This window comes from Tauraco erythrolophus, chromosome Z (assembly GCF_009769465.1).
Source record: "Tauraco erythrolophus isolate bTauEry1 chromosome Z, bTauEry1.pri, whole genome shotgun sequence".
NCBI lineage: Eukaryota > Metazoa > Chordata > Aves > Musophagiformes > Musophagidae > Tauraco > Tauraco erythrolophus.
In genome coordinates, this window is record NC_141496.1 from 64,090,927 (window position 1) to 64,116,949 (window position 26,023).

Consider the following 26,023-nt stretch of genomic DNA (forward strand, 5'->3'; position numbering starts at 1 on the left):
TCCAGTTGGAGGCCTGTATCCAGTGGAGTCCCTCAAGGATTGGTACTGGGACCAGTATTGTTCAACATATTCATCAATGACTTGGATGAAGGAATAGAGTGCACGGTCAGCAAGTTTGCTGATGACACTAAACTGTGAGGAGTGGCTGACACACCTGAAGGCTGTGCTGCCATTCAGAGAGACCTGGACAGGCTGGAGAGTTGGGCAGGCGGAAATTTAATGAAATACAACAAGAGCATGTGTAGAGTCTTGCATCTGGGTAAGAACAACCCCATGTACCAGTACAAGTTGGGGACTGAACTGCTGGGGACCAGCACAGGGGAAAGGGACCTGGGGGTCTTGGTGGACAGCAGGATGACCATGAGCCAGCAATGTGCCCTTGTGGCCAAGAAGGCCAATGGCATCCTGGGGTGTATTAGAAGGGATGTGGTTAGCAGGTCGAGAGAGGTTCTCCTCCCCTTCTATTCTGCCCTGGTGAGGCCACATGTGGAATATTGTGTCCGGTTCTGGGCCCCTCAGTTCAAGGACAAGGAACTGCTTGAGAGAGTCCAGCGCAGGGCCACAAAGATGATGAAGGGAGTGGAGCATCTCCCTTCTGAGGAAAGGCTGAGGGAGCTGGGTCTCTTTAGCTTGGAGAAGAGGAGACTGAGGGGGGACCTCATGAATGTTTATAAATATGTAAAGGGTGACTGTCATGAGGATGGAGCCAGGCTCTTCTCAGTGGCATCCAATGATAGGACAAGGGGAAATGGATATAAGCTGGAACACAGGAGGTTCTGCTTAAACATGAGGAAGAACTTCTTCCCAGTAAGGGTAACAGAACACTGGAACGGGCTGCCCAGAGAGGTTGTGGAGTCTCCTTCTCTGGAGATGTTCAAAACCCGCCTGGACGCATTCTTGTGTGATCTGATCTAGGTGGTCCTGCTCTGGCAGGGGGATTGGACTAGATGATCCTTTGAGGTCCCTTCCAATCCCTAACATTCTGTGATTCTGTGAAACAGTCCAGAAGCATGTCATTTTTTTTTCTCTCATCTCTGTACTTCTTATTTCAGTCAGGGTCATTGAGATACTGCAAGGTAATAGCTGATATTCAGTGAGTGACGTGGTATCTGAAAAGTTTTCAGAAAAATCATTACAGCTTTTGAAGAGTTTTAGATTGTTTTCATTCCAGTCTATGGAGGGATTCTCCTTCTGTTACTGTAGCAAATATGCTGTGTAGTTTCTCTAGCCAGTGTTCTTATATTTATGTTTCATTGATCTAAATCATGATGGATTTTCATGTAATGCTTTTATGCAATAGTGCATTGTCTCTTGTCACTTTCTGCCCTTACAGCAATAAGCTATTGAACCGTTTGAAATACTGGAGTAGTATTTTAAAATAAAAGCAGACACTCTGAATTGTTAGTTATTTATGTATTGTGTGGAGCATTATAAGTCATAAGCTATGAAAATTCAGTTCAGATATATGAATTAGTCTTGCAGGAGGATGCGTGAAGAACGTGAAGAAAAAAAAAATGCTTCTTACTGCTCAGCAAGGCTCTTCCCATAGTAGCTGTGTAGTCATCCATGAGGCTCAGCAGATTCCTGGTGAGAGTAGGGTGTTTAGACACTTAACATCCAGTGTGATTGGAGTTGTGTGTGGATCCATGTGTGTGCATCCTTGCTCTCCTTGTTCTACAGCTACATCACTTTAAACAAAGTCAAAGATAGCCAGAGAGAGCCTTGCATGAAAGAAACCACAGGGAATTGAGGAAAAAGTGGAAAGCACTGTTCCTTTCTCCTGGTTCCTTCTTCTGCCCTCACTACCCTCCACAGCAGAGTGCATCATTTTGCCCTGTTGTGCAGGACCAGTGACATGCACTCCCAGGTGCTCTGCATTTATTCTTGTTCCTTTTCACATGCAGTGGGATGGGGAGTTGTCCAGAGGTGCCAAGGATCAACCATTTTCAAGTGCAGGTGGAGCAAACAGTGTGGAAGAGACCTTTCAGCTCTTCATGAGATGAGCGGGATGGCCTGATGTCTCAGCTTTCCTACTCTGCATGCATCATACAAAGGAGAAAGAGGGGAGAAAAAATAAGAAGATGTGGCAGGGAAAAGACCTGTTGCTGTGGACAGGGACTGGGGGAAAAGAGAGCAGGTTCTTTCCTTACTTGTCCCTGTCAAACTTTTGCTTGTTGAGGAGCAGCACCCTACCCTTCTCTCAAAGTGCTGCACCTGACCTTTCTGATCTTGCCATGTCCTCAGTCTATATCCCTTAAACCTGAGGAGGAGCTTTCTTTTCCAGACTCATCTTACAGATTCTAGGGCATGGATAGGTTTTTTCTTTAGGTATTTATCATTAATTATACTTCACTGTGCTCATGTCATTGCTGAACATTACGCTAAATGCATAACAATAATTTATTAAACTGGTGCAGCGTAACAAGAATTTACTACAGGGGTGCATGGAGAAGGTCAAAGTGAGGAAGACTGACAGTCCTAAGTCAAGATTTTTCTGCTGTATGATGTCTTGATAAAATCCATACCTTAGTTCCCTCTTAGGCTTCAGGCTGCCCTTCTGTTCTAAGGATGTCTTCATGGTAGGATTCATGGGGACAGTGACTACTGATGATGAGCTCTGAATGGTTATGTCAACATGGATGGCTCCTTTCTCCTTAAATTTTAGAGCTGTTTCATTAACAGGGATTTTGCTGTGCCTGGTACCTGAAAAAGCTACCTATTTTTTGTGCTAGTGGTTTGACCTTGGCTGAACACCAGGTGACCACCGAAGCTGCTCTATCACTCTGCCTCCTCAGCTGGACAGGGGAGAGAAAATGTAATAAAAGGCTTATGGTTTGAGATAAGGACAGAACGAGGTCATTCACCAGTTACTATCATGGGCAAAACAGACTTGACTTGGGGAAAATTAATTTAGTTATTGCCAATCAAATCAGAGTAGGATAATGAGAAATATAAATCTTAAACCATCTTCCCCCCACCCCTCCCTTCTTCCCAGGCTTAACTTTACTCCAAATTTCCTCTACTTCCTCCCCACCAGCAGCACAGAGGGACAGGGAATGGGGGTTGCCATCAGTCTGTCACATATTGCCTCTGCTGCTCCTTCCTCTTCAGGGGGAGGACTCTGGGGTCCCTCCCATGTGAGGCAGTCCTCCATGAACTTATCCAGTGTGAGCCCTTCCCATGGGCTACAGTTCCTCACGACTGCTCCAGTGTGGGTTCCTTCCACAGGGTGCAGTCCTTCAGGAACAGACTGCTCCAGCACGGGTCCCCTGCAGGGTCACAAGTCCTGCCAGCAAATCTGTTCCAGTGCAGGTTCCTCTCTCTCCACAGGTCTACAAGTCCTGTCAGGAGCCTGCTTCAGCGCAGGCTTCCCAGAGGGCCACAGCATCCTTTGAGCATCCACCATGGGCTCCACAGCTGAGGTGGATCTCCGCTATGCTGTTAACCTCCATGGGCTGCAGAGGCAGAGCCTGCCTCATCATGGTCTTCACGGGGGGCAGCAGGGAAATCTCTGCTGCAGCACCTGGAGCACCTCCTGTCTTCCTCCTTCACTGACCTTGGTGTCTGCAGGGTTGCCTATGTCACATATTCTCACTCCTCTCTCTGGCTGCAGTTGCATTTGTGCACTTTTTTTTCCCCATTTCTTACATATGTTATCCCAGAGGCACTAACATTGTTGCTGATGGGCTTGGTCTTGACCAGCGGTGAGTCCATCTTGAAGCCAGCTGACGTTGGCTCTGTTGGACATAGGGGAAGCTTCTAGCAGCTTCTCACAGAAGCCACCCCTGTAGCCTCCATGCTACCAAAACCCCGCCACACAAACCTAATACACCCTATATGCTTTGGATTTCATGGGACACCCAGACACGTGTATTTGATGATAGCGCTTCCTCGCTGGGGTAACTTGTGGTTCATGAAGACCATAGTCATTCAGGTGAGAGGAGATCAGTTCAGAAGGAAAGGGAGACCTGCCACTCCTTGTGTGCTCTGCTAGAACTGAGTCTGAGGCTATCTATGGTGACAGCCCTTACATTTGGATTGTTCTGGGATTCTGCGGCGGGGGGAAAGGAGAGCTCGATGGCTGTTAGAATACCAGTGCTGTAGAAACCAGTCATCTTCTCCAGGTACGGTAAAGAATATCTGAGAGCTTTTGCACTAGACTGAGGCAACCTATCTATGACCTGCTAAGCTAAGAAATACGCTGTGGTAATCACAGGGTGTGTTTGTTGCTTTAGGTGTTTGAGTAAAGTTAAGTACTTGGGCATTTTCTGTGGGAAGTACTTCATTCAGTTTTGCATTATCCCTTGTTATTTAGTGGTCTTAGTCACTGGGAAAGAAAACTAGGTAAAACATAAAAGTCTTCGGCAGCTCATGATACTTTCATTGCTGTATGTTCCTTGAGTTTTTATCTTTCTAGGTTTTAAATGCCTTTTATTGATGATTGAGGCTATCTAGGCTGACTTTTGGTCTATTTCATTGTGATCTATTGTAATGTAGATACTTGAGAAGCAAAAACGAATTTGCTTTGAATTTACTTGTCCTAATCTGGTTGCATGCAGCAACTTGTGTTGTGGAGCAGGCAGGTGGATGGGGTAGTGTTCTACTACAGCTCTAAATTAGAGCTTTCTTGTGTCAAAGGGCAAAAAGTGGTTTTTTTTCCCTGGTGTAGTTTCAGGCAACAGGCTTAAAATCTTGAATTTGAACTATATGTGATGAAAAATACATTTTTTTTTTCATTACTGTGACTGAAATCAGCAAGTGTTGCTGCCTGCTTTAAACTCTTTTTTTTTTTTTGGTGTGATTTTATTAAACAACAGGCGTGTTAATTTGAAGATAAAATAAGACAGGAAAAGATCATGCTGTTTATGCCTTCATTAGTCTGTAAATCTTAAATAGAACCTCTCATTTAGTAAGTTGCTTTATTGAAATTCCAACATAAAGAATGGCTGTACTGTAAAGTGTCTTAAAGAGTAAGTCTTTAACTGGTGCAGTAACTAATATTCTAATGTATTGTACGTGTTTCTTGGGAGATATTTGAATCTTTACTTTTTTATTCGTATTTTCAGGGAAATTCAAATGGCATTGCTACTGTGGATGTTTCAGCAGGTTTTGTGGGACTAGAAAGCTATGTGGAGATACCAGCTATCTTCCTTACAGCATTTGCAACATATGCAGGACCTTTGCTTTGGGCCATTCATCTGCTGTGCTACTTGAATTCTGAAGTTAACAGGTAATCATGTTTTGAGCTAAAGTAATGCTTCTCTACATACAGCAGGCATAAACACCATTTATATAGTGTATACCTTTTCAAACAAATAGTTTTGTTCACATAGGTATTTTCCTTGGAAGTTTAGTTTTCTATTAAGAAAACGCATGTTCTTTTTTTGGTATGAGTTTGTATCACCTCACTTTTCCAGATTCATTTTCTCTGCAGAAGTTTTGCACTGGTAATATACGTGTATGTTTTACTAATTTTGTGTCCTAATGAGTTCTCAGTTTGGTGTGCTCAACTACTTAAAATTTTATTATGTTTTATTGTAACAGCATGTGCTGCCTAAAAATGCTCTTCTTGGAACCTATTAAGTAGGAGACCTGAGAAGGACTTTTTAAAGTACTGGAATGTAATTCAAACTTAACTAACGTGCTATTCTTTGAATGTCTGTCCTTGTTTGGCATAGTGACATTCAATGTTTTATAAATAAAACAGATTTATTTTATTGTATGTTACTGGTTATTGCAGTCATTTGTAGCTAAAGGATTTGTACTTTTGGGTATCTTGTGTAGCAGATAGGTTGGTGTAAAATGAATTAGTGCATTTGGAATTTTGAGAAGACATAGTTAGAAAATGCTTATGGAACTTAGAGTGTGCAGGTAAAATCCAATTGGACTCTCTAATATTGCATTTAACTAATCTTCCCAGTCATTCAATCTGCGAGATGAAGTATGTTAAAAAAGAGAGAGGAGTTGTAAGTTCAGTATTGTATAGTATCAATGCTCAAATACAAGAACTTGATGTATTTTTACAGAAATAACATTTGACAGTGACTAAATTCTAACCATCCCAGAGTCTTTTCTCTGTTATCTTTTGAATTTAAACGTACTCTTTTTTTAAAAAAAAAACGAGGAACAAAATGTTGCAAAAGGCTTGGCGAGTGAGATTCTAGATAGGATTTAGTTTATCACGACTCTTTGCCTTATGCATCGTCATCCTCTGTAAACCTCTGACTTCTCTTTATCTACAATGTCATCCGGTCTCATTCTGTCGGTGCTTTTTGTTTTCTGGCTTCTCTCTTTGACTTTTGCTTGTTTGTTTTGGGCTGTGCCTACACTGTGAACTTGTACTGGCATATGTGTGTGTTCATCAAAGGCGTAAGGAGATAGGATCCCCAGCTGCTCAAGCTGTGTAGACTAGTGGAGGGTTTTGAACCAGGAAGGAGCTGTTCTAACAAGCCAAATTCCTGCACAGTCATTGTGTCCATCGTTCTGTGTTAACAGGCACCTTTAACGGGTTATTATTCACCTTATTCACTGATTTGCCTGTCTGCTATATTGTTCTCTAGAGATGTCTAGCACCCTCTACTTTATTGCAGTGGAATTATGCAGCCCGTAACTGGTCTTTCTGTATAATGCCTCTGAAAACCGGCCTTCTCTTTGTTCATTTGGATATTTTTTTCGCTTCAGGAGGAGTAGATGTGGAATACACTAATTATTCATGTCTGGATTTGTATAACCACAGAAACCTCTTTCTTGAGTTTTCCTGACTACCTGGTGTCCTGACATCAAGCTCAGTTTTAACTCTCCATTTCTGATGCTTCTCAGTTTAGCTTTAGTTACTGCTTTGCTCCATCAATACATCTTCTCTGTATCCAAGCTCTTTGAGTTTTCTCCATTCTTTCTACTCTCTTTAAAAAGAGTTAGTACGTGCATTCAAAAAGCCCCACCTCTTGTCTTCTAGTAAATATGTGACCCATGACCCTGAGTATTACTTACATGCTATCAATCTACTGTTTTTCTCAATTCCTTTATACCTCTTCCATGCATTGTGCTAGACAGTTTCACTGGCCACATCCATGTTCTTGTGGTGTTGATTTTTTTGGCTCCCACTTTCCATTCTTCATTATTACACTGTAGGTGCTTTGGAACCAGAGTTTTTGTGTGTGCTTGGAGGACTCCGAGGCTAGTAGAGTAAATTACCTCAGTGCTGTTGTCTGGGGAGGGAGAGGGACAGAATAAGAGCTCCTGTAATGTTTTCAAAGAGCTGAAGTTTTAATGTTCTTTAAACCCTAGACTGCAGACTGTGATGAACACTAACATACAATGAAGAGAAAATGATACTATATAGCATGTTTTTTGAAAACTCTTCTAACAAAATAATAAAAAACTTTCTGTAACAAAATCTTTGAGGATCCGTACTTGTTTAGTATTGTTTCAAATAATGTGCCTTTGTAGTAGTGTTGGTTGTTCTGATGTTTTCTTGGTTGAATTTTTGCAGATTAAAAGCTCAGCTAGTAGTGTTGCCAGGTACAGTGCTGGTTTAAACTGCTCTCAAGTGGGTAGCTGTGACCTGTAATACCCACATCACTTATGTAAGTAGATACCATCAAGCAGCTTGTGCCTGTAGCCTTTTTAAGGTTCATTTGGGTCAACTGGTAAGGTTGTTTCCTCTACAGAACAGTGAATAACTCTGTACTGGAATCTTTGTAGCCTCTGGGACTTGTTTAAATTGGTATGTTATGATGCTCAGAACTTGTTCCATATGCTCTTTATTTTACTCTTGTGTTTTGCTGGTGCTGGCCAAATGGTTGACTCATTACTTTGTCATTATTCCTTGGAGCCAAATCTGAATCTGCAGAAGACAGAGGTCAGCTGCTTCATGTGTTTTCTTACATGTATGCGAGACTGAGTGTTTTAAAAAACTACTGGATGCTTTAGAATGCTCTTCGTAAAGGCTTCTTATTAAGTGTTTTGTAAGCAATATGCCTTAATCAGTGAAATTCCTTTCCTTTTTTTATGTGGTCCTGAGTGCAAGATGAAGATCCTTTCCCTGCTTCCTCCTGATAGGAAGATCTAAAAGAATCCAGCTGCCCTGTTTTTTTGGAGTATGCTGAGTGGGTCCCATCAGATTGCCACAGGATGTCATCAGGACTCCTGACCCATCCTGTTACAGTCTCAGCTGACTAGACGTGCCCAGACCTGCTCAGCAGTGCCATTCTTAGCAAAGTCCCTAGCATCCTGCAGCCTGTTTTAGAGCTGTTTCATCCGAGGAAGTTGACCTGGGCAGGGAAGCCTGACTTCAGTGCCTAGCTATCTTTGTTTATTCCAACCACTTAGCAGAGCTCATGTACTTTTTAGCTGCATCAGTTGGGATGGCTTACCAGAGCTTCTTGCTGGAATTCTTAGAAGCTGAGCTCCATTGGGACATCACTTCCTAGGGGCAAGTAAACATGCCTACCCTTTCCTCTCTTTGCACTTTGCATTTATGAAATCACAGTATACTTGAGAGTGGAGTCCAACTGTCCTGTCCAAAGGAGGGTCAACCAGAGCAGGTTCCTCATGGCTGTGTCCAGTTGATTTTTGAGTATCTCCAAGGAGGGACACTCCAAGGTCTCCTTGGACAACCTGCTCCAGTGTATGACAACCCTAGCAGTAAAACAGTTGTTTTCTGATGTTTAAGTGGAATTTGTTGTATTTCAGTTTGTGTCCGTTGCCTTTCAGCCTTTTACTGGGCACCACTGAAAAGAGTCTGGGTGCATCATCTTTACTTCTGCCCATCAGATACTGATGAACCTTGATGAAATCCTGGCTGAGCCTTCTCTACTCAAAGCTAAAGAAATCCCAGCTTTCTCAGCCTCTCATTTCATGTCAGATACTCCAAACCCTTCATCATCTTTGTGACCTTTCAGTGGACTCAATCCAGTACACCCAGGTCTGTTTTGTACTGGGAAGCCCAGAACTGAATCTAGAACTCCAGATGTGGTCTCATCACTGCCTCAACCTGCTGGCTCTGCTTTTCCCACTACAGCCCTGGGGTTGGCTTAAGGGAACATTGCTTGCTTTTGCTTAACTTGTTGTCCCCCAGGAACAACCTATGTCCTTCTCTGCCAAGCTGTTTTCCATATGGTCAGTCTCAAGCCTGTCCTGGTGCATGGGTTTATTGTTCCTCAGGTGCAGGATTTGGCATCTCTTTGTTAAACTTGAGTTTCTCATCAGCCCATTTCTCCAGCCTGTTGAGGTGCCTCTGAGTGGCAGCAGACCCATCTACTCTATCAGCTACTCCTCCCAGTTCTGTATTGTGTGCAGACTTGCTGAGGGGATACTGTGCCACATTGTCCAGGTGATTAATGAAGATGTTAAACAGCATCAGCTGCAGAGTCAAGCCCTGGGGTTAACCACTACTTACTGGCCTCCAGGTGGACTTTGTGCTGCTGGTCACAACCCTGTGAGCCCAACAGCTGAGCCGCTTTTCAGTGCGCCTTACCATGTCCACTTTCCTAGCCTGGGCTGCATCAGTTTGTGAAAACAGTTATGGGAGACAGTGTTAAACACCTTCTCGTGAGGTGATAGTGCATGAAATACATGTAGCCAATGTATCTTCAGCCAATATGGTAAAATGTAATAGATGAGGAGGTTTTGAAATAGTACATTTGCAGTGAAAATGTAGTTGGAATTCCTTAAACAATTTGCTTCTATCTGATCAAACACATGGAACTATAAAATATTCTCCTCATATGGAAAGGTAAATATGTTTCTAAAATAATTAAGTGGCATATGATAGACAGTCACATGGACATTACTGCCACTTTTAGTCCTTCAGGCTCTCCTAAGAAACTTGGCAGCTTAAATGTAATGGGATTTTCACAGACAGAAATAGTAGGAACTCTTTGGCTTCAGTCTCCATAGAAACACTGCAATAACTCTTGAAGCTATTTTTGAGACAGGGAGTACTGATTTAACTGGTGTCTAAACTTAACCAAGTATTCTCTATGTGACTTGCATAAACTCCAGATAGCACTTGATTCATGTAAAGGGTAGTTTTTACAGTGACCGCTATATTGCTTTGATCTGAAGCAGAACTTTGGATTTTGGGATCCTTATGATCAGGAAAAGGGCCAAGTTGTTGGATAATCTAATGTATGTTACAAGTCCTCGCTGTGCAGTACATTCCAGATGGATTCAGTTTTAAAACTCCTACCCAGACGAGATTGTCATGTGGGTGATGTTCAGAGTGTTCTGTAATTACCACTCTATAGCTAGGCACTGTGATAGTTTTCAGATTACTTGCACATTGCAATCTGCATTTTAATTGGTTTAGTGAGTCAGGTATCAGAGTGAACTGGTGGATGTTTCCTAGCATTAGAAGGCTGCATGCATATTGGCTTTTCTTAGTGATAAAAAGTTGTAACTGTGCTTTCATGTTAGTAAGTGGCTTTCAGGTATTGAAAATGGAAGTTATGCCCCACAGGAGAGTGTTAATAGTTGCAAAACCTTTCGTGTTATGCCTTGTCTTTGTTAATGTAGAATGCTAGCACAGCAAACTTAAGTTTTGCTGTGAATTCTTTTATAAAGCTGATCTAAACAGAATTAAGAAGGCATGCTAGCTAAAGGAATTTCAGCAGTTAACATCACCTTTTGCCATCTTCAACCTAATGTGTTTGATTCATGGAGTCCTCTGTTCACACGCCATGTTAATATATTAATCCTTTTCTTCCCGACATAAGCTGGACATGCAGTAAGTGTTTCAATATACTTTTTCTTTTTTAGAATCCGAGGTAGAAAGTGCAGCCCTCCTTAAAGACAAAGGAACAATCCAAACATTTTTCCCCGAACCCTTCGGTATTTTACATAAGTAGTTTTTAATTCTTCTGATTTCCCTCCATTCTCTCTTCCTTAGGTCAATTAAAGGTGAAAAAATGTTTGCAACTAAGAATATACTGTTGCTGCATTCTCTGGAATGGTAACACGTGCTAGCTATTGTGTTTGCCAGCTGTCCTATTCTCTATTAAAAAAAAAAGTATAAGAGAAGGTATCTACTTGCTCATTGATGTGTGTGGAAATCTGGAAGTGATTTGATGAAATTGGAATGGGGTTTTATTGCCACAAGCCAGAAGAATATTTTACTCACTTTGGTATCTCCTAACATGGGGGGTTGGAACTAGATGATCTTTGAGGTCCCTTCCAACTCTGACTGTTCTATGATTCTATGCTGTCATTGCCGTGATGGCTGGAGATTTCTCTTAAATATCATTAATGCTCTGTGATGGACGCCTCTTAGCTTATTACTTTGTCATTCTGGTGAAACACGGACTTTTCCTATGAGGTTTCCTTCAGACATCTGTGGCTCTTGGTATTAAAAGGTATTTTCTTAGTAGCGAAAAGTGATCCAGCAAAGTAGGGTTGCCTGCAATTGCCTCTGTTATAAACAAATAACAGTTGCTTCAAAGCCATTTGCAAAATAAATATCATCCTCCTGCTCCATGGACCAGCTATGCAGCTGTGTTGTAGGAGCTGAAACACTTTCTGTGTAAATGTTAAGGAAAGTTGTGAGCATAGAATTTATAAATACACAGATTTGGGGTGGGTTAGTTTATTTTTGCTTTGTGTAGATAGATTTAAGCATCTGAACAGATTTGGAACTTAAAAAATTGTGATCTAATGTTTGATAGAGTTGGCATATCCAACATGAGGTTTGTTTTCTAGTAGTGACTGGTGACTGTAATTGAGAAATTATGCTCCAGCATGCTAGTTACTACCCAAATGCGTTGTAGAGTTGGCCACATAGCTTTTAAATGGTCTTATTGATGCTGTGTACTGCCATCGCTATGAGATTGTTCCCATTAGTAGAACTGCTGGCTTAGGTAGGAGCCCCTTTTAGTAAGCATGTCATATATGCTTTATAATTTTTAAGTGGTCTATAACTTTTTCTTTGTGGGTGATCTTGAATTGAAAGGAAGGGATTCTGAAATTTGTTTTTGATTTCTGCCTAAGTTCTAATTTGAGGGTTTTATGGTTACATTGTCTTCCTCCTCTTGCTTTTCTGGTGTTCAGCTGACTCATGAAAGTATGCTCAAAAGCACGTAGCTGAGTTAGTTCTACAGCTTTCCAGTTCTCCATGTATCTGTAGAGCTACAAGCTTCTTCCTACTCTACCTAGAGTGCAGGTATGCTGTATCACTTTGCTGGACAAAACAGTGCAGTATTTGACCTTTATTCTTGTTTGGAACCTGTGCATTGTGAGACAATGTGTTTCTGCAATCCTGTATGGCCACAATTACATGTGCTGCTTACACAAAAAGAATTCATTAAATTAAATACACAGATAAGCTTACTGAATATTAGGAGAATTAACATTAATGACATTGAGCATGAATGGCCTAGGGGACAACAATTTCAGGCAGAATTTTTGAGATCCAATGGTAAGCAACCAGAATTTCTTCAAAGAATGGCAATCTAGAGAGGATCTATTAGCAGGACTCTAGAAAGACTTCAAAAGCCTCTGAAAATATGAAAAAAATAATGAAAGGAAACTTGGTTTGTGTCTGTTCTTACAAACTCAAGTTGATTGCACTTTCCCTCTCTGTCCCATTGTCCCTCTCTCACATGCTTTTTCTTCTCTTGTACTTCCCTCCCTCATTCTCTCTTTGCCTCTTTGTCTCTTACTTTCCTTCTCCTTTGTATGCTTTCGTGTCTCTGACAAACTTTTCCCTCTCTTAAGCTTGCAGTCTCATTTGTGCTTTTTCCTCTCACTCACTCTCCGCATTTCTTCTCCATCTGTAGAGCTTCCCTCATCCTTACTCTGCTTTCCGCTTGTCTTGGACCAGCTTTCCCTCCCTCTTTGATTTGCATTTCCCCTCTCTTGGGGGTTTCCTGTCTCTTGGATGCACTTTGCCTCTGTCTTTCTTGAGTCCGTCTGTCCCACACACCGCCCCGCCCTGGCTTCCCCTCTTCTCACCTCCCACCATTCTCTCCATTTCTCTTTCCTTTCCCTGTTGTCTCTTTCCCCCTCTCTTCGCGCTTCACATTCCCTCTCACTCTGAGGCTTCCCTTCTCCTTCTGTCTCTCTCTCTGTACCTGTATTTCCCTCTCCCTTTCCTGTGTTTTTTGCCTTTCTGATGTGCTTTGCCTGTCCCTCGTGTATCCTTATCAATGATCTGGACAAGGGGATCAAGTGCACGCTCAGTAAGTTTTCAGACAACACCAAGTTGGGTGAGAGTGTTGATCTGCTTGAGGGTAGGAAGGCTCTACAGAGGGATCTGGACAGACTGGATGGATGAGTCGAGGCCATCTGTATGAGGTTCAACAAGGCCAAATGCCAGTTCCTGCACTTGGGTCACAACAACACACCATGCAACACTACAGGCTTGGGGAAGAGTGGCTGGAAAGCTCCCCAGTGGAAAAGGTATCAGTCAATAGCCAGCAGTGTGCCCAGGTGGCCAAGGAGGCTAATAGCATCCTGGCTTGTATCAGAAATAGGGTGGCCAGCAGGACTGGGGAAGGACAGGATTGTCCCCTGTATTCAGCACTGATGAGGCTACATCTTGAATACTGTGTTCAGTGTTGGGCCCTTCACTACAAGAAAGACACTGAGGTGCTGAAGCGTGTCCAAAGAGCACCAAAGCTGGTGAAGAGTCTAGTGCACAAGTGTTTTGAGGAGCAGCTGAGGGAACTCATGTTGTTTTTGGAAGGAGAGGAGGCTGAGGGGAGACCTTATTGCTCTCTATGACTACCTACATGAAAGGGGGTTGTAGTGAGATGAGTGTTGACCTCTCTTCCCGTGTAACAAATGATAGGACAAGAGGAAATGGCCTCAAGTTGTACTTGGGGAGGTTTATGTTGGATATTAGGAAAAATGTCTTCACTGAAGGGGTTATCAAGCATTGAAACAGGCTGCCCAGGGAAGTGGTTGAGTCACCATCCCTGGAGGTATTTAAAAGATGTGTAGAGTTAGCACTTAGGCACATGGTTTGATGGTGGACTTAGTAGTGTTAGGTTAATGGCTGGACTGGATGATCTTCAAGGTCTTTTCCAATCTAAATGTCTCTATGTGCTCTGCCTCTTGCATATATGTTCCTTCTCTTATGCTTCCCTGCCCCCTGATGCTTTCTTTCTCCTGCATGTTTTACCTCTCCTGCATTTCACTTGTCTTATGTCCTATGCCTGTCCCATGAGCTTTTTCCTTCTAATTCCCTACTTCACTCTCATTCTTTCACTGTGCCCCTTGTATGTGCTTTGCCTCTTATGTGCACTTCCCTCTATTGTGCGCTTCTGCTTGCGTGCACTTTCCCCCTCTTGCACACTTCCCCCTCACCTGCATTTCTCTCCCTCGTGCGTGTTGTCTTTCTTGCATGCACATTGCTGCTCTCTTGCACCCTTTGCCTCTCATGTGCTTTACCTTTTGTGTACTTTGCCTCTCCCTCATTTGTGCTTTGCCTCTCTCACACACATACACTTTGCCTTTCTCTCTTTCTTCCGTGCAGTCATTCTCTCTCCCTCCCCTGCTCCCCGTCTCTTGTGCTCATGCTTCACCTCTCCTGCATGCAAGCTTTCCCTCTTGTGTGCATGCTTTGCCACTCTCTCTCCCTCTCATATGCACTTTGCTGCTTTGTGTTGTGTGCTTTGCTGCTGTTCTGTCTTTAGGCACTTAGCGCTCTCATTTGCTCTTGCTTTCTTGTCTAACGTTCTTTCTGGCCCTCTCATGCGTTTGTCTGTTGTGGTTTAACTCCAGCCAGCAACTAAGCACCGCTCACTCCCTACCAGTGGGTTGAGGGAAAGAATCGAAAGGGTAAAAGTCAGAAAACTCATGAGTTGACATAAAGACAGTTTAACAAGCCGCACATGCAAGCAAAGCAAAACAAGGAATTAATTCACTACTTCCTGTTGGCAGGCAGGTGTTCAGCCATCTCCAGGAAAGCAGGGCTCCATCACACATAATGGTTACTTAGGAAGACAAGCATCATCGCTCTGAATGCCCCCCTGTCCTCCTTCTTCCTCTAGCTTTATATGCTGAGCATCACGTCATATGGTATGGAATATCTCATTGGCCAGTTTGGGTCCGTTGCTCTGGCTATGCTCCCTCCCAGCTTCTTGTGCACCTGAACACTAGCAAAGCATGGGAAGTTGAAAAGTCCGTGATTTCTTAGCAACAACTATAGCCATCAGTATATTAATCAATATTCTTCTCATACCAAATCCTGTACTAAATCCAAAACACAGAACTATTCTGGCTCCTAAGAAGAAAATTAACTATCCCAGCCAAGACCAGTACACCATCTCTCAGTTTTTCTCTCTTATTTGCACTTGGTCTTACTCAAGCTTTCAGTCTCTCACTATCACTCTCTGTCTTGCTTGCTATCCTGTTTTCTGTCTTGCTATACATCTCTCTTGCTTGCAATCTTTCCCTTTTAATCACACCCTTAAACCATCCCTCTCTCAAACTTTTCATCTCACTCTCCATCCCCCCGCCCCCCGCCCCTGTCTCCAGCTCTCTCTGTCCTCTCTCCCTTTCTTCTCAGTCTCTTTTGCTCTCTCTGGCTCCCATCTTTCCCCTCTTCTTCAGATGTGCTTTTCATTTCAGTTGTGTCCCTGCCCCACAGCTTTCCTTCTCTTCCAGATATGTTTTGTTGCTCTCCCTCACACACTTCACTTCTCACGTTTTTTTTTCTTGTGCTTGCCTTTTCCATTCTCCCTTGCTTTGTGTCCCCCCCCTCCCCCCCCCCCCCGATGTGCTTGCTCTCCCTCCTCCCCTAGATTTTTCTCTCAAGCTTTTGCTCTGTCTTGTTTATCCCATCTGACACGCTTCATCTGTTGCATGCACTTTGCTTCTATTGTGCACATGCTTTGGCTCTTTCAGATGCTTGCCTGCTCTTGTGGATTTGCTTTGCTGCTCTCACATGCTGCTGCACACTCTGGTGTACTTCCGCTGTCTCTGATGTGATTTCCTTCTTGCTTGTGCTTTCAGTCTATTAGTTGTGCTTTTCTGTGCTACCCATCTGTTGCCACCCTCTCTGCTTCTCTTTCTAGCTCTCCCATCTCTCTCCCTTTCCCCCCTTGTTCTCTCCCTTCCCTCTCCCCCTTCCACCCCCCCCCCTTCCACCCCCCCCCACTTCACATGGCAGTCATTCAATTTGCATATCTCTCTTCTGCTTTGCATCTTCTCAAGACAGGCTTCACCTCCCTCTTTGTAATGCTTTCCCTCTTACATGCACTTTGCCTCTATCTCGTTTGCCATCCCTCATGGGCTCTTGCAGGCTTTCATGTTTATTCGTGCTCAGGTGCTTTGCTCTCTCAGTGTCCATTCCTTTCAACATCTTTATCTTGCATTCCCCCTCTCTCGCGTGCTTCCTGCCTCTCACACAGTTCTCCTTTTTTTTGGTTGCACTTTTCCTCTTGCTTCCACATTTACATGTGCTTTTCCTCTCTCCACCTCCTGCTATCCCTGTCTTGCTTTGCCTTTCTGCTGCTTTGCCTCTTTCCCTCTTCTCCACCTCTCCTGCTTTCCACTGCAACACTTTTTATCTCTGTCTCTCTCAGACATATATTTCCTCCATATTGCTTTCCTTCTCTCCCTCACACAATTTCCCAGTTCCATGTCTCATGCAGTTTGCCTCCTTCACCTTCTTTGCCTCTCAGCTGCATGGCTACCCCTCTCTCTGTCACCTACTTTCTCTCGATCTCTCACACGTGGTCTGCCTCCCTCAGCTTTCTCCCTCCTGCTTGCATTCCCTCCTGCTCTGGCATGCTTTCCTTCTCGAGTGCTTTCTCTCGCTCTCCCACACTTCCCATGCCCTTTTCCTCCTTCTGTCGCACCCTCTGCCTCTGTCTGGTGCACCCTGTGCCTGTCTTTCTCAACAGCTTCCCTCCCACATGCATTCCCTCTCTCATGTGCTTTCCCTATCACATGAATTTTGCCTCTCTTGTGCTTCCCTTGTCTCTCATTTGTGCTTTTCCTTACTTGCCGTTTTCATTCTCTCGCGCTCCCCCTTCTCTCTTTCAGTGCGTGTGTCTCCTTACCCCTCCTTTCTGTGTCCTCCTCCCTCTCTTGCATGCTTTTTCTCACACAATTTCCCTTCTTGTTTGCACTTTCCATCTCACTTATGCTTTCTTTTACCAGTATCATTCCTTGCTCTCTCCTGCTCTCTGCTGCTATCCTTGTCTTGCTTTCTTTTTATCTTGCCTCCCCTCTCTCATCTCGTTCTCTCTTTCTTGTTGTCCTCAGCTCCCCCTTCCTTCCCTCTCTCTTCCTTCAACTCCCAGCCCACTCATCTTTGTTGTTTTCCCTCTCCCCCTCACACACTTTCTCATGCAGTGTTACGCAGTGTGCGCCTCTCGCCTACTGTGCCTCTCTCCACCGTGTGCTCCTCCTGCATCTCACATGGGTTGCCTCTCTCATGTTCCCCCCCTTGCTCTCCCTCACACACCTTCCCCATCTCCACCTCATGCACTTTCCCGATCTCACACACATCTTCCCTCTCACTCTCATGGAGTTTGCCTCTTAGTCATGTTCTTCTCTCGGACGTGTGGTTTGCTCTCTCTCTCACACGCTGTGCTTCCTTTGCATGTTTTTTCTTTCCCTTGTGCTTTACTGCTGCCCTGTCTCTCTTGTGTCGTCTCTCTCCCTCTCGCTAACCACCTCTTGCATGCTTTCCCACTTTTCTCACACTTTTCCATTCTTGCATGCTTTTTCTCTCCCACTCATGCTTTCAGTCTCTTGCTAATGCTTTCTCCCCCTAGCTTGCTACCTCCTTCTCTCTCGCTCCACATCCCTCTCCCACTTGCTATCCCTTGCACTTTCTCTAGCTTTCCCCCCCTTGCTATATGCTTCCCTCTCTATTAGATGCTCTTCCCTGCTGTCTTGGATGGTCATGCCCTCTCTCTTGAATCTGCATCCCCTCTCTCCTGGACACACTTTGCCGGCCTCTCTTCCTTTCTGTATATCTCTTGCATGCCTTCACTCTCTTGTGTGTGTCTTCTTTCTCTTGTACCTGACCCCCCCCCCCGCTGCCTCCCTGTCTTACATGGTCTCCCAGACACAATTTTCCTCTCTCGTGCTTACACTTTTTCACCCCTGCTGTCAGTTTTTTGTGATCTCTTTCTCCCTCTCTCTCATGCTGTCCCTTTCGATCTCTTGTTATCCTCCTCTTGCTTTCCAGTTCTCTGGTTTCCTCTTTATCTTTTCCTATTCTGCTCCGTCTTTCTCTTCCCCTGCTTATTCCCATCTTTCCCTGTCTCTACCTCATTTCCCCATCTCTTCCTCTTACTTTCCCTCTTCGTCCCTCTCCCCCGTGTTCCCTCTCTCCCCCTTTCCCATGCTTTCTTTCTGATACATGTTTTCTCTGCTGGTTTCCCCTTTTCACACACTTTCCTCCTCAGTCACATGCCTTGCCTCTCTCTGCTGTCCCCCTTTCCCCTTTCCCTCATATACTCTATCTCTCTGTCACACGCCTTGCATATGCTTGCTCTGGCACTTCCTTTTGTCACACTCCCTGTCTTTCTCTCACTCCCACGAGTTTCTCCTCTCTTTCCACTGTATCAAAACAGCCCCTGCCCCCAATTCCCTGTAATATGCTTTTTGACTCTCAAATGAGATTTCTCACCCCACCTCCTTGGTCCTTTCTCCCTCTCCTCTTCCAGCTTCAGCCTGAGCTTTCCACTCCTCTCTGCTTTCCACCCCTCTTGCATGCTTTCAAGTTCTCTCACTCACTTTCCCTCATGCACATCTTCCTCACGCCACGCTCTTCTGTCTCTCCCTTTCTCTCGCTTCCCTCACTTTTAATTTTCTTCTCCTTCTTGCATGCCTTTCAGTCTCTCACACTCTTTTCCTCTCTTGCTTTGCACTTTCCCTCCTGCACATGCTTTCAGTCTCTTGCTTACTACCCCTCACTGCCGCAGTCCCTCTTCTCACATTCCCTCCATCTCCCCACTCAGTGGTCTCTCTCCCCCAAAATTCCTCTCTCTCCCCTCACTCTTCTGTCCTCACACCCTCTTTCCCTCTCCCTCTCTCCTGTCCTTTCTCTGACTCTTTCCACCCTCTCTTCCCTGCCTCCCCCACCACCTCCTGACCCTCTTCTCTGTCTCTGTCTCTCTTGCTTTCACCTCTCTTTGCCCCATCCTCGTCTCAGAAGATGCACTTTCTCCACTCTCCTATGCTTTCCTGATCCTCTTTTATGTGCTTCCTCCAATCTCTCTTCCCCTGTCTTCCTCATGCTCTTTCCTCTCATTCTCTCTTGCTTTGGTCTTTTGCAGTTTCCCCGCGCCCTCCCCGCCCCCGCTTTTCCTTCTCACTTGCACTTTACCTCTTGCACATTCTTTCAGTCTCTCACCTCTGCTTTCTCCATGTCTCTTGCTCGCTGGCACTCATCATCTCACTGTCTTACTTGCTAGTCCGCTCTCTAACTTGCACTCTTCCCTATCTTTCAGTCCCTTATTTTGTTTGTCTTACTGCTTCCTCACTTTCAAGCACCTCTTTTGTGTATTTTCCTTTCTTGAACACTGTGCCTCTCTGACAGATGTTCTCCCTGTCTTGCACATATTTTGTGTCTCTGGCATGCTTGTTTCCTCTGCTGCGTGGTCTTTACTTCTCTTGCATACTTTTTTGCTTCCCTTGAATAAGCTTTCCCTCTCTGCCTTACAAGTTTTTTGACTCCTATTTGCCCTGTTATGTCCTTTCTATCTCAGTTTCTCCATCTCATCCTTTCCTTCTCTTGCACATGCTGTTATGTGCAACCTGGCATGCTTGCCCTCTTGCACACTTGCCCTCTCTCACGCTTCCACTCTCTCACTTCTACGACCCCTCTGTCACATTTGCTCAGTCTTGTGTGCTTTCACTCTCAGACCTATCCCTCTCATTCGTGCATCCCATCTCACACGCTTTCCCTTTCTTCTGCCTTCTCCCCACTGCTTGCTTTCTCATGTGCTTTCACTCTCCACGGGTTACTTGCATGCATGTACTGACCCTGTCTTGCATGTGCTTTTTAGCTCTTTTGCACATGCTTATGCTCTCACTCACTTGTATGGTTTACTTCTCCCTCTTTTCCTCACATATGAATTCGTTCTCTTGCACACATGCCCTTTCCTCTGTATCTCTGTCACATTACCTCTCTGCCTCTTGTCCACTTTCTGTCTCTCCATGCCACCTTATGCACTTTTCCTCTCGCTCATGCTTGTGCTCTCCCTCTTGTGTTCTTACTTGCTCTGTATCTCTCACACCCTTTCCCTCTCTTTCTCCCACACACCTCCCTTTCTCACTTTCTTGCATGCTTTGTCATGCTTTCCTCACATGGCTTCTCTTTCTAGCATGCTTTCCATGTCTCCTACTCTTCTGCATAAGCTCTTCCTTGTCTCTGCTGCACCCTTTTCCTTTCTTATGTGCACTTTCCCTCTCTCATTTTTCCCTTTTCTTGTGGGTTCTCTATCACACATTTTGTTTCTCTTCTGTACTTCAGTGCCTTTAATGCTTTCCCTTTACTGCATGTTGAACAGTCTCCCAGTCTCTCATGCTTGTACTTTTCCTCCGTTGTGCACACTCCCTCTTTCTCCCCCTTTCGTTTGCTCTTTCTCTTCCCCTGTTCTGCTCTCTTGCTCATGCTTTCTGTCCCTCTTTCACTCTTTCCCTCCTTCTCCTTTTCTAACACTTTCCATGCATGCTTTCAATTTCTAGCGTGCTTTCCCTCTCATGCATGCTTTTACTTTGTTGCATGTGCTTTTCCTTTTGTCTGTTGCAGTTTTCCTTGCTCTTTCTTGTACACTTTTCTCTCTTGTGTGTGAATACGCTTTCCCTCTCTCTTTCTCTCACACTGTTGTTTTTTCCTCCTCTCTGAAGTTTTCCTACTCTTGCACGCATGCCTGCTTTTTCTCTCTCTGTGTTTCCACTCTTTTGCCTGTGCATTTCCTCTCTTGCATGCTCCCCCCCCCCCCACCCCCCCCCCCCGTACTTTCCCTCTCTTGGTTTCACTTTCCCTTTGTCGTTCTTGTTTGTACTTTCCCTTTCTCGGGCACACTTTCCCTCCCTCATACAGCCCTTTTCCTCCTTCCCTTCTGCTGTCTTCTGTGCTTTCCCTCTCACTTGTACATTTTCCTGTTCTGTCACATGCTTTCCCTCTTTCATGTGCACATTCTATCTCTAATGAACATCTATTTTTTTTTCCCCATACATTCCCTTTCTCATATTTTCAATCCTTTTTAGCATGTCTTTTCCCTCTCTGGCATCTTTCCCTTACTCTTTCTGTTGCACCTTTCCCCTCTCTCCTGTATGCTCTCTCTCCCACCCCCCCCCACCCCCCACCCCCCCCCCCCCCCCCCCCCCGCCCCTGCACACATCCCTCCCCTCCAGGCTCATTTCCTTTCCCTTTCTGTCTCTGGCAGGCTTTCCCTCTTTCTCTCATGCTTTTTGTCTTTGTCATGCACTTTTTCTCTGTCACAGTTTCCTGCTTTGTCATCCGTTCCCACACCCCCTCCCGTGCTCCCCCCACCCCTTGCTTAAGCTTTCCTTGTCCCTACTGTGAATGTTCTGCACTTTCATGCTCTCTTGAGCTCTCATTTAACATATGTTCCCCTCTTGTGACCACTTTCCTTCTCAAATACTTCCCTTCTTGGTTGAACTTGTCTCATGCTCTTTTGCTCCCTCTCACGTGCTTTCTCTGCCTCCCAGTTGTGTAAGTTTTCCTTCCCTCTTTCCTTTCCTTCCTCTGCCTCAGGCTTTCCCTGTATTTCGTGTTTACCTCTTGCATACACTGTCTTGCATGCTTTCCCCCTTTCTCATGCATGCTCTGTCTTTACCTCTCCCTCGTGTGTCTGCTTTCCTTATAGATTCTGTGTAGTTTCCCTCTCTTGTGTACTCTTCCCTTTAATCTCGGGCATTTGCTCTCTCTCATACATGCAAACTGTCCCTTTCTCTTGCATGTGCTTTTCCTTTTTTCCTTCTTCTTGTGCTCCTCCTCTGCTGTGCCCTTTTCCTCTTTGTCATGCTCTTTCCCCCTATCTTGCATATTGAGGGCTTTACCTCTCTATTGTGCATGTTCTCTCTTGCATGCTGTTTCTTGCTGTCCTGGGTTTTTGTGTGTCTCACGCAATTTCCCCTCTTGTGCACTCTTTCCTTCCCTTTCTGTCACGCTTTCTCATGCTTTTTCTTGCATCCGTTCCCTTTCTCACATGCTGGCCTCCAAGGGCATGTTTTTCCTCTCTTGTGTGTGCCATCTGTTATGTACTTTCCTTCTTACTTGCTTGTGTTTCTCTCTTGCATGTTTCAGTCTCTCTCATGCTTTTCCTCTCTGTTGTGTGTAGGCTTTCCCTCTCTCATGCACTTTCCCTCTGTTGTGGGTTAACCCCAGTCTTCAGTTAAGCACCGCACAGCCATTTGCTTGCTCCCATCCTAGTAGGATGGAGGAGAGAATGAGAAGGGCAAATGTGAGAAAATGTGAGAAAACTCACAGATTGAAATAGACAGGTTAATAAGTGAAGCAAAGCTGTGTGTGCCTGCAAAGCAACACGAGGAATTTAGTCACTGCTTCCCATTGGCAGGCAGATGTTTAGCCACTTTCCTGGAAAGCAGGGCCTCAGCATGCATAATGGTTACTTGGGAAGACACACGGTAACTGCAAACATCTCCTTTTCCTCCTTTTTTCCCCCAGCTGTTATTGCTGAGCACAAGATATGGGATATCCTGTCGGTCAGTTGGGGTCAGCTATCCCAGCTGTGTCCATTTCCAACTTCTTGCATGCCCCCAGCCTACTTACTGGGAGGGCAGCATGAGAAACTGAGAAGGCCTTAATGATATGCAAACACTGTTCAGCAGTAACTAAAACATTAGTGTGTTATCTACACTATTTTCATTCCAAATCTGAAATACAGCATCATACAAGCTGCTATGAGGAGAGTTAACTCCATCCCAGCCAGACCCAGTACATGCTCTCTCTCATGCTTTAGCTGTCAAGAATTCTGATGTGCGCTTTCTGTCTTTGCATGCTTTTTCACTCCATCATATGCTTTCTTGCTTGTTCCCTAATACTCTCCCACTTTTCTTTCTTTCGCTTTTTCTTGAGCTCTGGGGCTTCTTTTCCTTGCATGCCATCTTTCTCTCTTCTTCTTGTGCACTCTTCCCCTCTCTTGCAGCACTCTTTCCCACTCACTCTATCATGCTTCTTGATGTTGTTCAACACTGTCTTGCAGACATGCTTTCTCTCTCTTTCTCTCACTTTGTCTCTAACCCTCTTTTGCTCTTTACATCTCTTTCACGCTTTCTCTCTCTGTCTTGCACATTGTCCCTTTCTCTATAACATGTTTTCTTCTCTATCTAGCATACGGCCTTTTTCTGTCATGTGTACGCCTTCCCTCTTTTCCTTTGTCACTCATGCTTTCTCTCTCACGCATGCTCTTCTGCTGTCTTGTGTGCCTCTATCTCCATCTCACATGTGCTTTCCTGTTCTTGGGCTTTCCGTCTCTCACATGCTTTACCTCTTCCTTGCACATGCTTTCCTTTTGTTGTGAGTGTGCTGCAACATGTTCCCTCTCACTCTCATGCACACTTTTCCTCTTTCGTGCACACATGCTTATGTGCTCTTTCTTATATGTGCTTTCCCTCTTGTGGTTTCTCTCCTGCATGCCCCCAGCTCCATGTGCTCTTTCATGTCCTTTTCCTCTCTTGTGCACTTGCTCTCTCAGTCTTTCTTGCTCTCATGCTTCTGCAGGCTTTCCTGCTCTCACCTTTTTCCGTGTGTTTTTCCTCTTTCACATGTTTTTCCTGTCTCACGCACTTTTGCTCTCCCTTGCAGTCTCCGTTTTACTCTCACTATGTCATTTCTTCTTTCTTGCTCCTTCTCCCATCTTAATTTCTCAAGCTTTCCTGCTTTCTCTTGCATGCTTTCCCACTCTTGTGCTTGCACCTTTCCCTCTCCCATGCTTTTTATCTTGCATACTTCCCCAATCTCACGTGCCATCTCTCTTCTGTCTCTCTTTTGCTTTCCTTCTCACACAAGCTTTCTCTCTTGTGCACTTTTCACTCCATCGCTCTTTTCTTGTTGCTGTTCCATGTTTCTTGGAGTCTTGAGCTTTAACCTCTATTTTGTGTGCTTTGCCTCCTCCTCCCACTCATGATGTCTCTTCTTTGCTCGCACTGTCCCTCTTTCATGGTTTCCCTCTATATTGCATGCTTTCTTTATCTCACACATTCATGTTTTCCCTTGCTGCTCTTTCTTGTGTGTTGTTTTCCGCTTTTGCGTGTTTTCCTTTTTAGGGGAGCATTTCGCATCTCTCTGCCCCTCACATGCCCCTTCCCTCTTGCACACTTTTCCCTTCTCACTGTCTTGTGCTTCCCCTCTGTCTCTTGTGCCTCTGCTTTCTCACTGATGTGCTTCCTCTCTCTCTGCCCCCTGCCGCGCCCCCCCCCCCCCGCCCCGCACTCTTTCCTTTTCTTTCTTGCCTACATTCTCTCTCCACCCCCGCCCCCTCCCCCCCCCCGCCCCATACTCTCTTGCTGCTTCCCTCCCCTATCTTGTGGTTTCCCTCTGTGTCTTAGTGACAGACTTGCCCTGTTTATTTCTGCCACGCTTCGTTGCATGTGTGTTCATGTCTTCTCAGGCACGTCCCCTCTCTTTTGCATGTTCTGTCCCACTTTCTCTTTTCCCTTGTGTGCAATTTTGCTTTCTCTTTCTGTCGTGTGCTTTCTCTCTCTCTGTTGTGGCTTCTATCTCTGTCTTGTGTTTTCTCTCTCCCATGTGCAGATGTGCTTCCCCTTTCTGTCTTCCTTTCACCCTTTTTTGCCCTATCTCAAGCATTCTTCTCTTATGAACACATAATCATTCTCTGTCGCTTTCAGTTTCATACACTTTTCCTCTCTCTTGTTACGCTTTCCAAGCCTGACTCCATCCGCTTTGCAGCCTCGCTTCAGGTATTTGTATGCTTTGGTAAGTTCCTTCCTGAGCTGTCTCTTCTCTAGGCTGAACAATCTCAGCTGTCTCAGCCTCTCTTCATAGGAGAAATGTTCCAGTCCCTTCTTCATTGTAATAGCCTTTCACTGGACTCTTTCCAGTAGCTCCATATCTCTCTTGTAGTGAAGAACCCAGAAGTGGACCCAGCACTGCAAGTGTGGCCTCATCAGTGCTGGATAGAGGGCAAGGATCCCTTCCCTTGACCTGCTGGCAACACTCCTCCTAACGCAAACCAGGATGCCATTGGCCTCTGCTGCAGGGACACATTGCTGGCTTATGACAACTTGGGGTCCGCCAGGTCCTTTGCTGCAAAGCTGCTTTCCACCTGAGTGGCCCTCAGCATGTATTGGTGCATGGAGTTGTTCCTCGACAGGTGCAGGACTTTCTACTTCTCTTTGTTGAACTTATTGAGGTTCCTGTTCTTTCCCTCTCTCTGTCACTGTCCTTACCTCTGCCTTTTGCCTCTCTCCTCTTCACTTGCCTGCTCCGCTCTCTCATTCTCACTCTCTGCCCCTCTATGGCTGTCCCTTTCTTCCCTTGTCGCTCTGAATCTGTTCCACTGTGTCTCTTTCCCTTTTGAGCTCTTTACCTCATGCTTATTGTCTTTCCCTCTGCCTCTTTGCTTCTGCGTCCTTCTCTCTCGTTATTCCCTGTCAATCTCTGCCTATGTTTGCTCTTTCCCCCTCCTTTCCTTCTTGCTCGCTGTCTTACCATTGCCTTTCTTTCCCTCTGCCTGACTTGTTTCCCTCTCACTCTTTTCTATCTGCTCTTTTTTCTCACTCAGTCACACATTGGCATTCTTTACCTCTGCTTTTGTTTCTGTTGCGTTGACTCTCTCTGTCTATCCCACATGCTCCTTTCCAAGTCTCTCTCTCTCATGTGCTCTCTTTCCCTTTGCCTAGCTTTGTCTTTCTTCCTTCTTCTTTCTACTTTTTCTGTCTTGCCCCAACTTATATCTTCCTCTTTATTTCCCTCTCCCTCAATCCTGTTTTCTCTCTTCCTTCACACTCAGTCACCTCATCTCTCTCACTCTCCCTCTGCTTACTCCTCATCTGTCCTGATGTCACTCTGCCCATTGTGCTCTGTTGTTTTTATCTTTATTTCTCT

At 44.9% G+C, this 26,023-nt stretch overlaps 1 protein-coding gene across 4 annotated transcripts in view; it reads left to right on the forward strand.

The window, feature by feature from the left end:
* Positions 1 to 26,023, forward strand: part of PIGG (phosphatidylinositol glycan anchor biosynthesis class G (EMM blood group)) — a 111,005-nt gene that overhangs the window by 59,363 nt on the left and 25,619 nt on the right. For all 4 annotated transcript variants that reach the window (XM_086628848.1, XM_086628847.1, XM_086628849.1 and 1 more), the window contains exon 12: positions 5,067 to 5,230. In XM_086628848.1, coding sequence (XP_086484974.1) covers positions 5,067 to 5,230 — 164 coding nt within the window. The remainder of the gene's footprint in view (positions 1 to 5,066; positions 5,231 to 26,023) is intronic.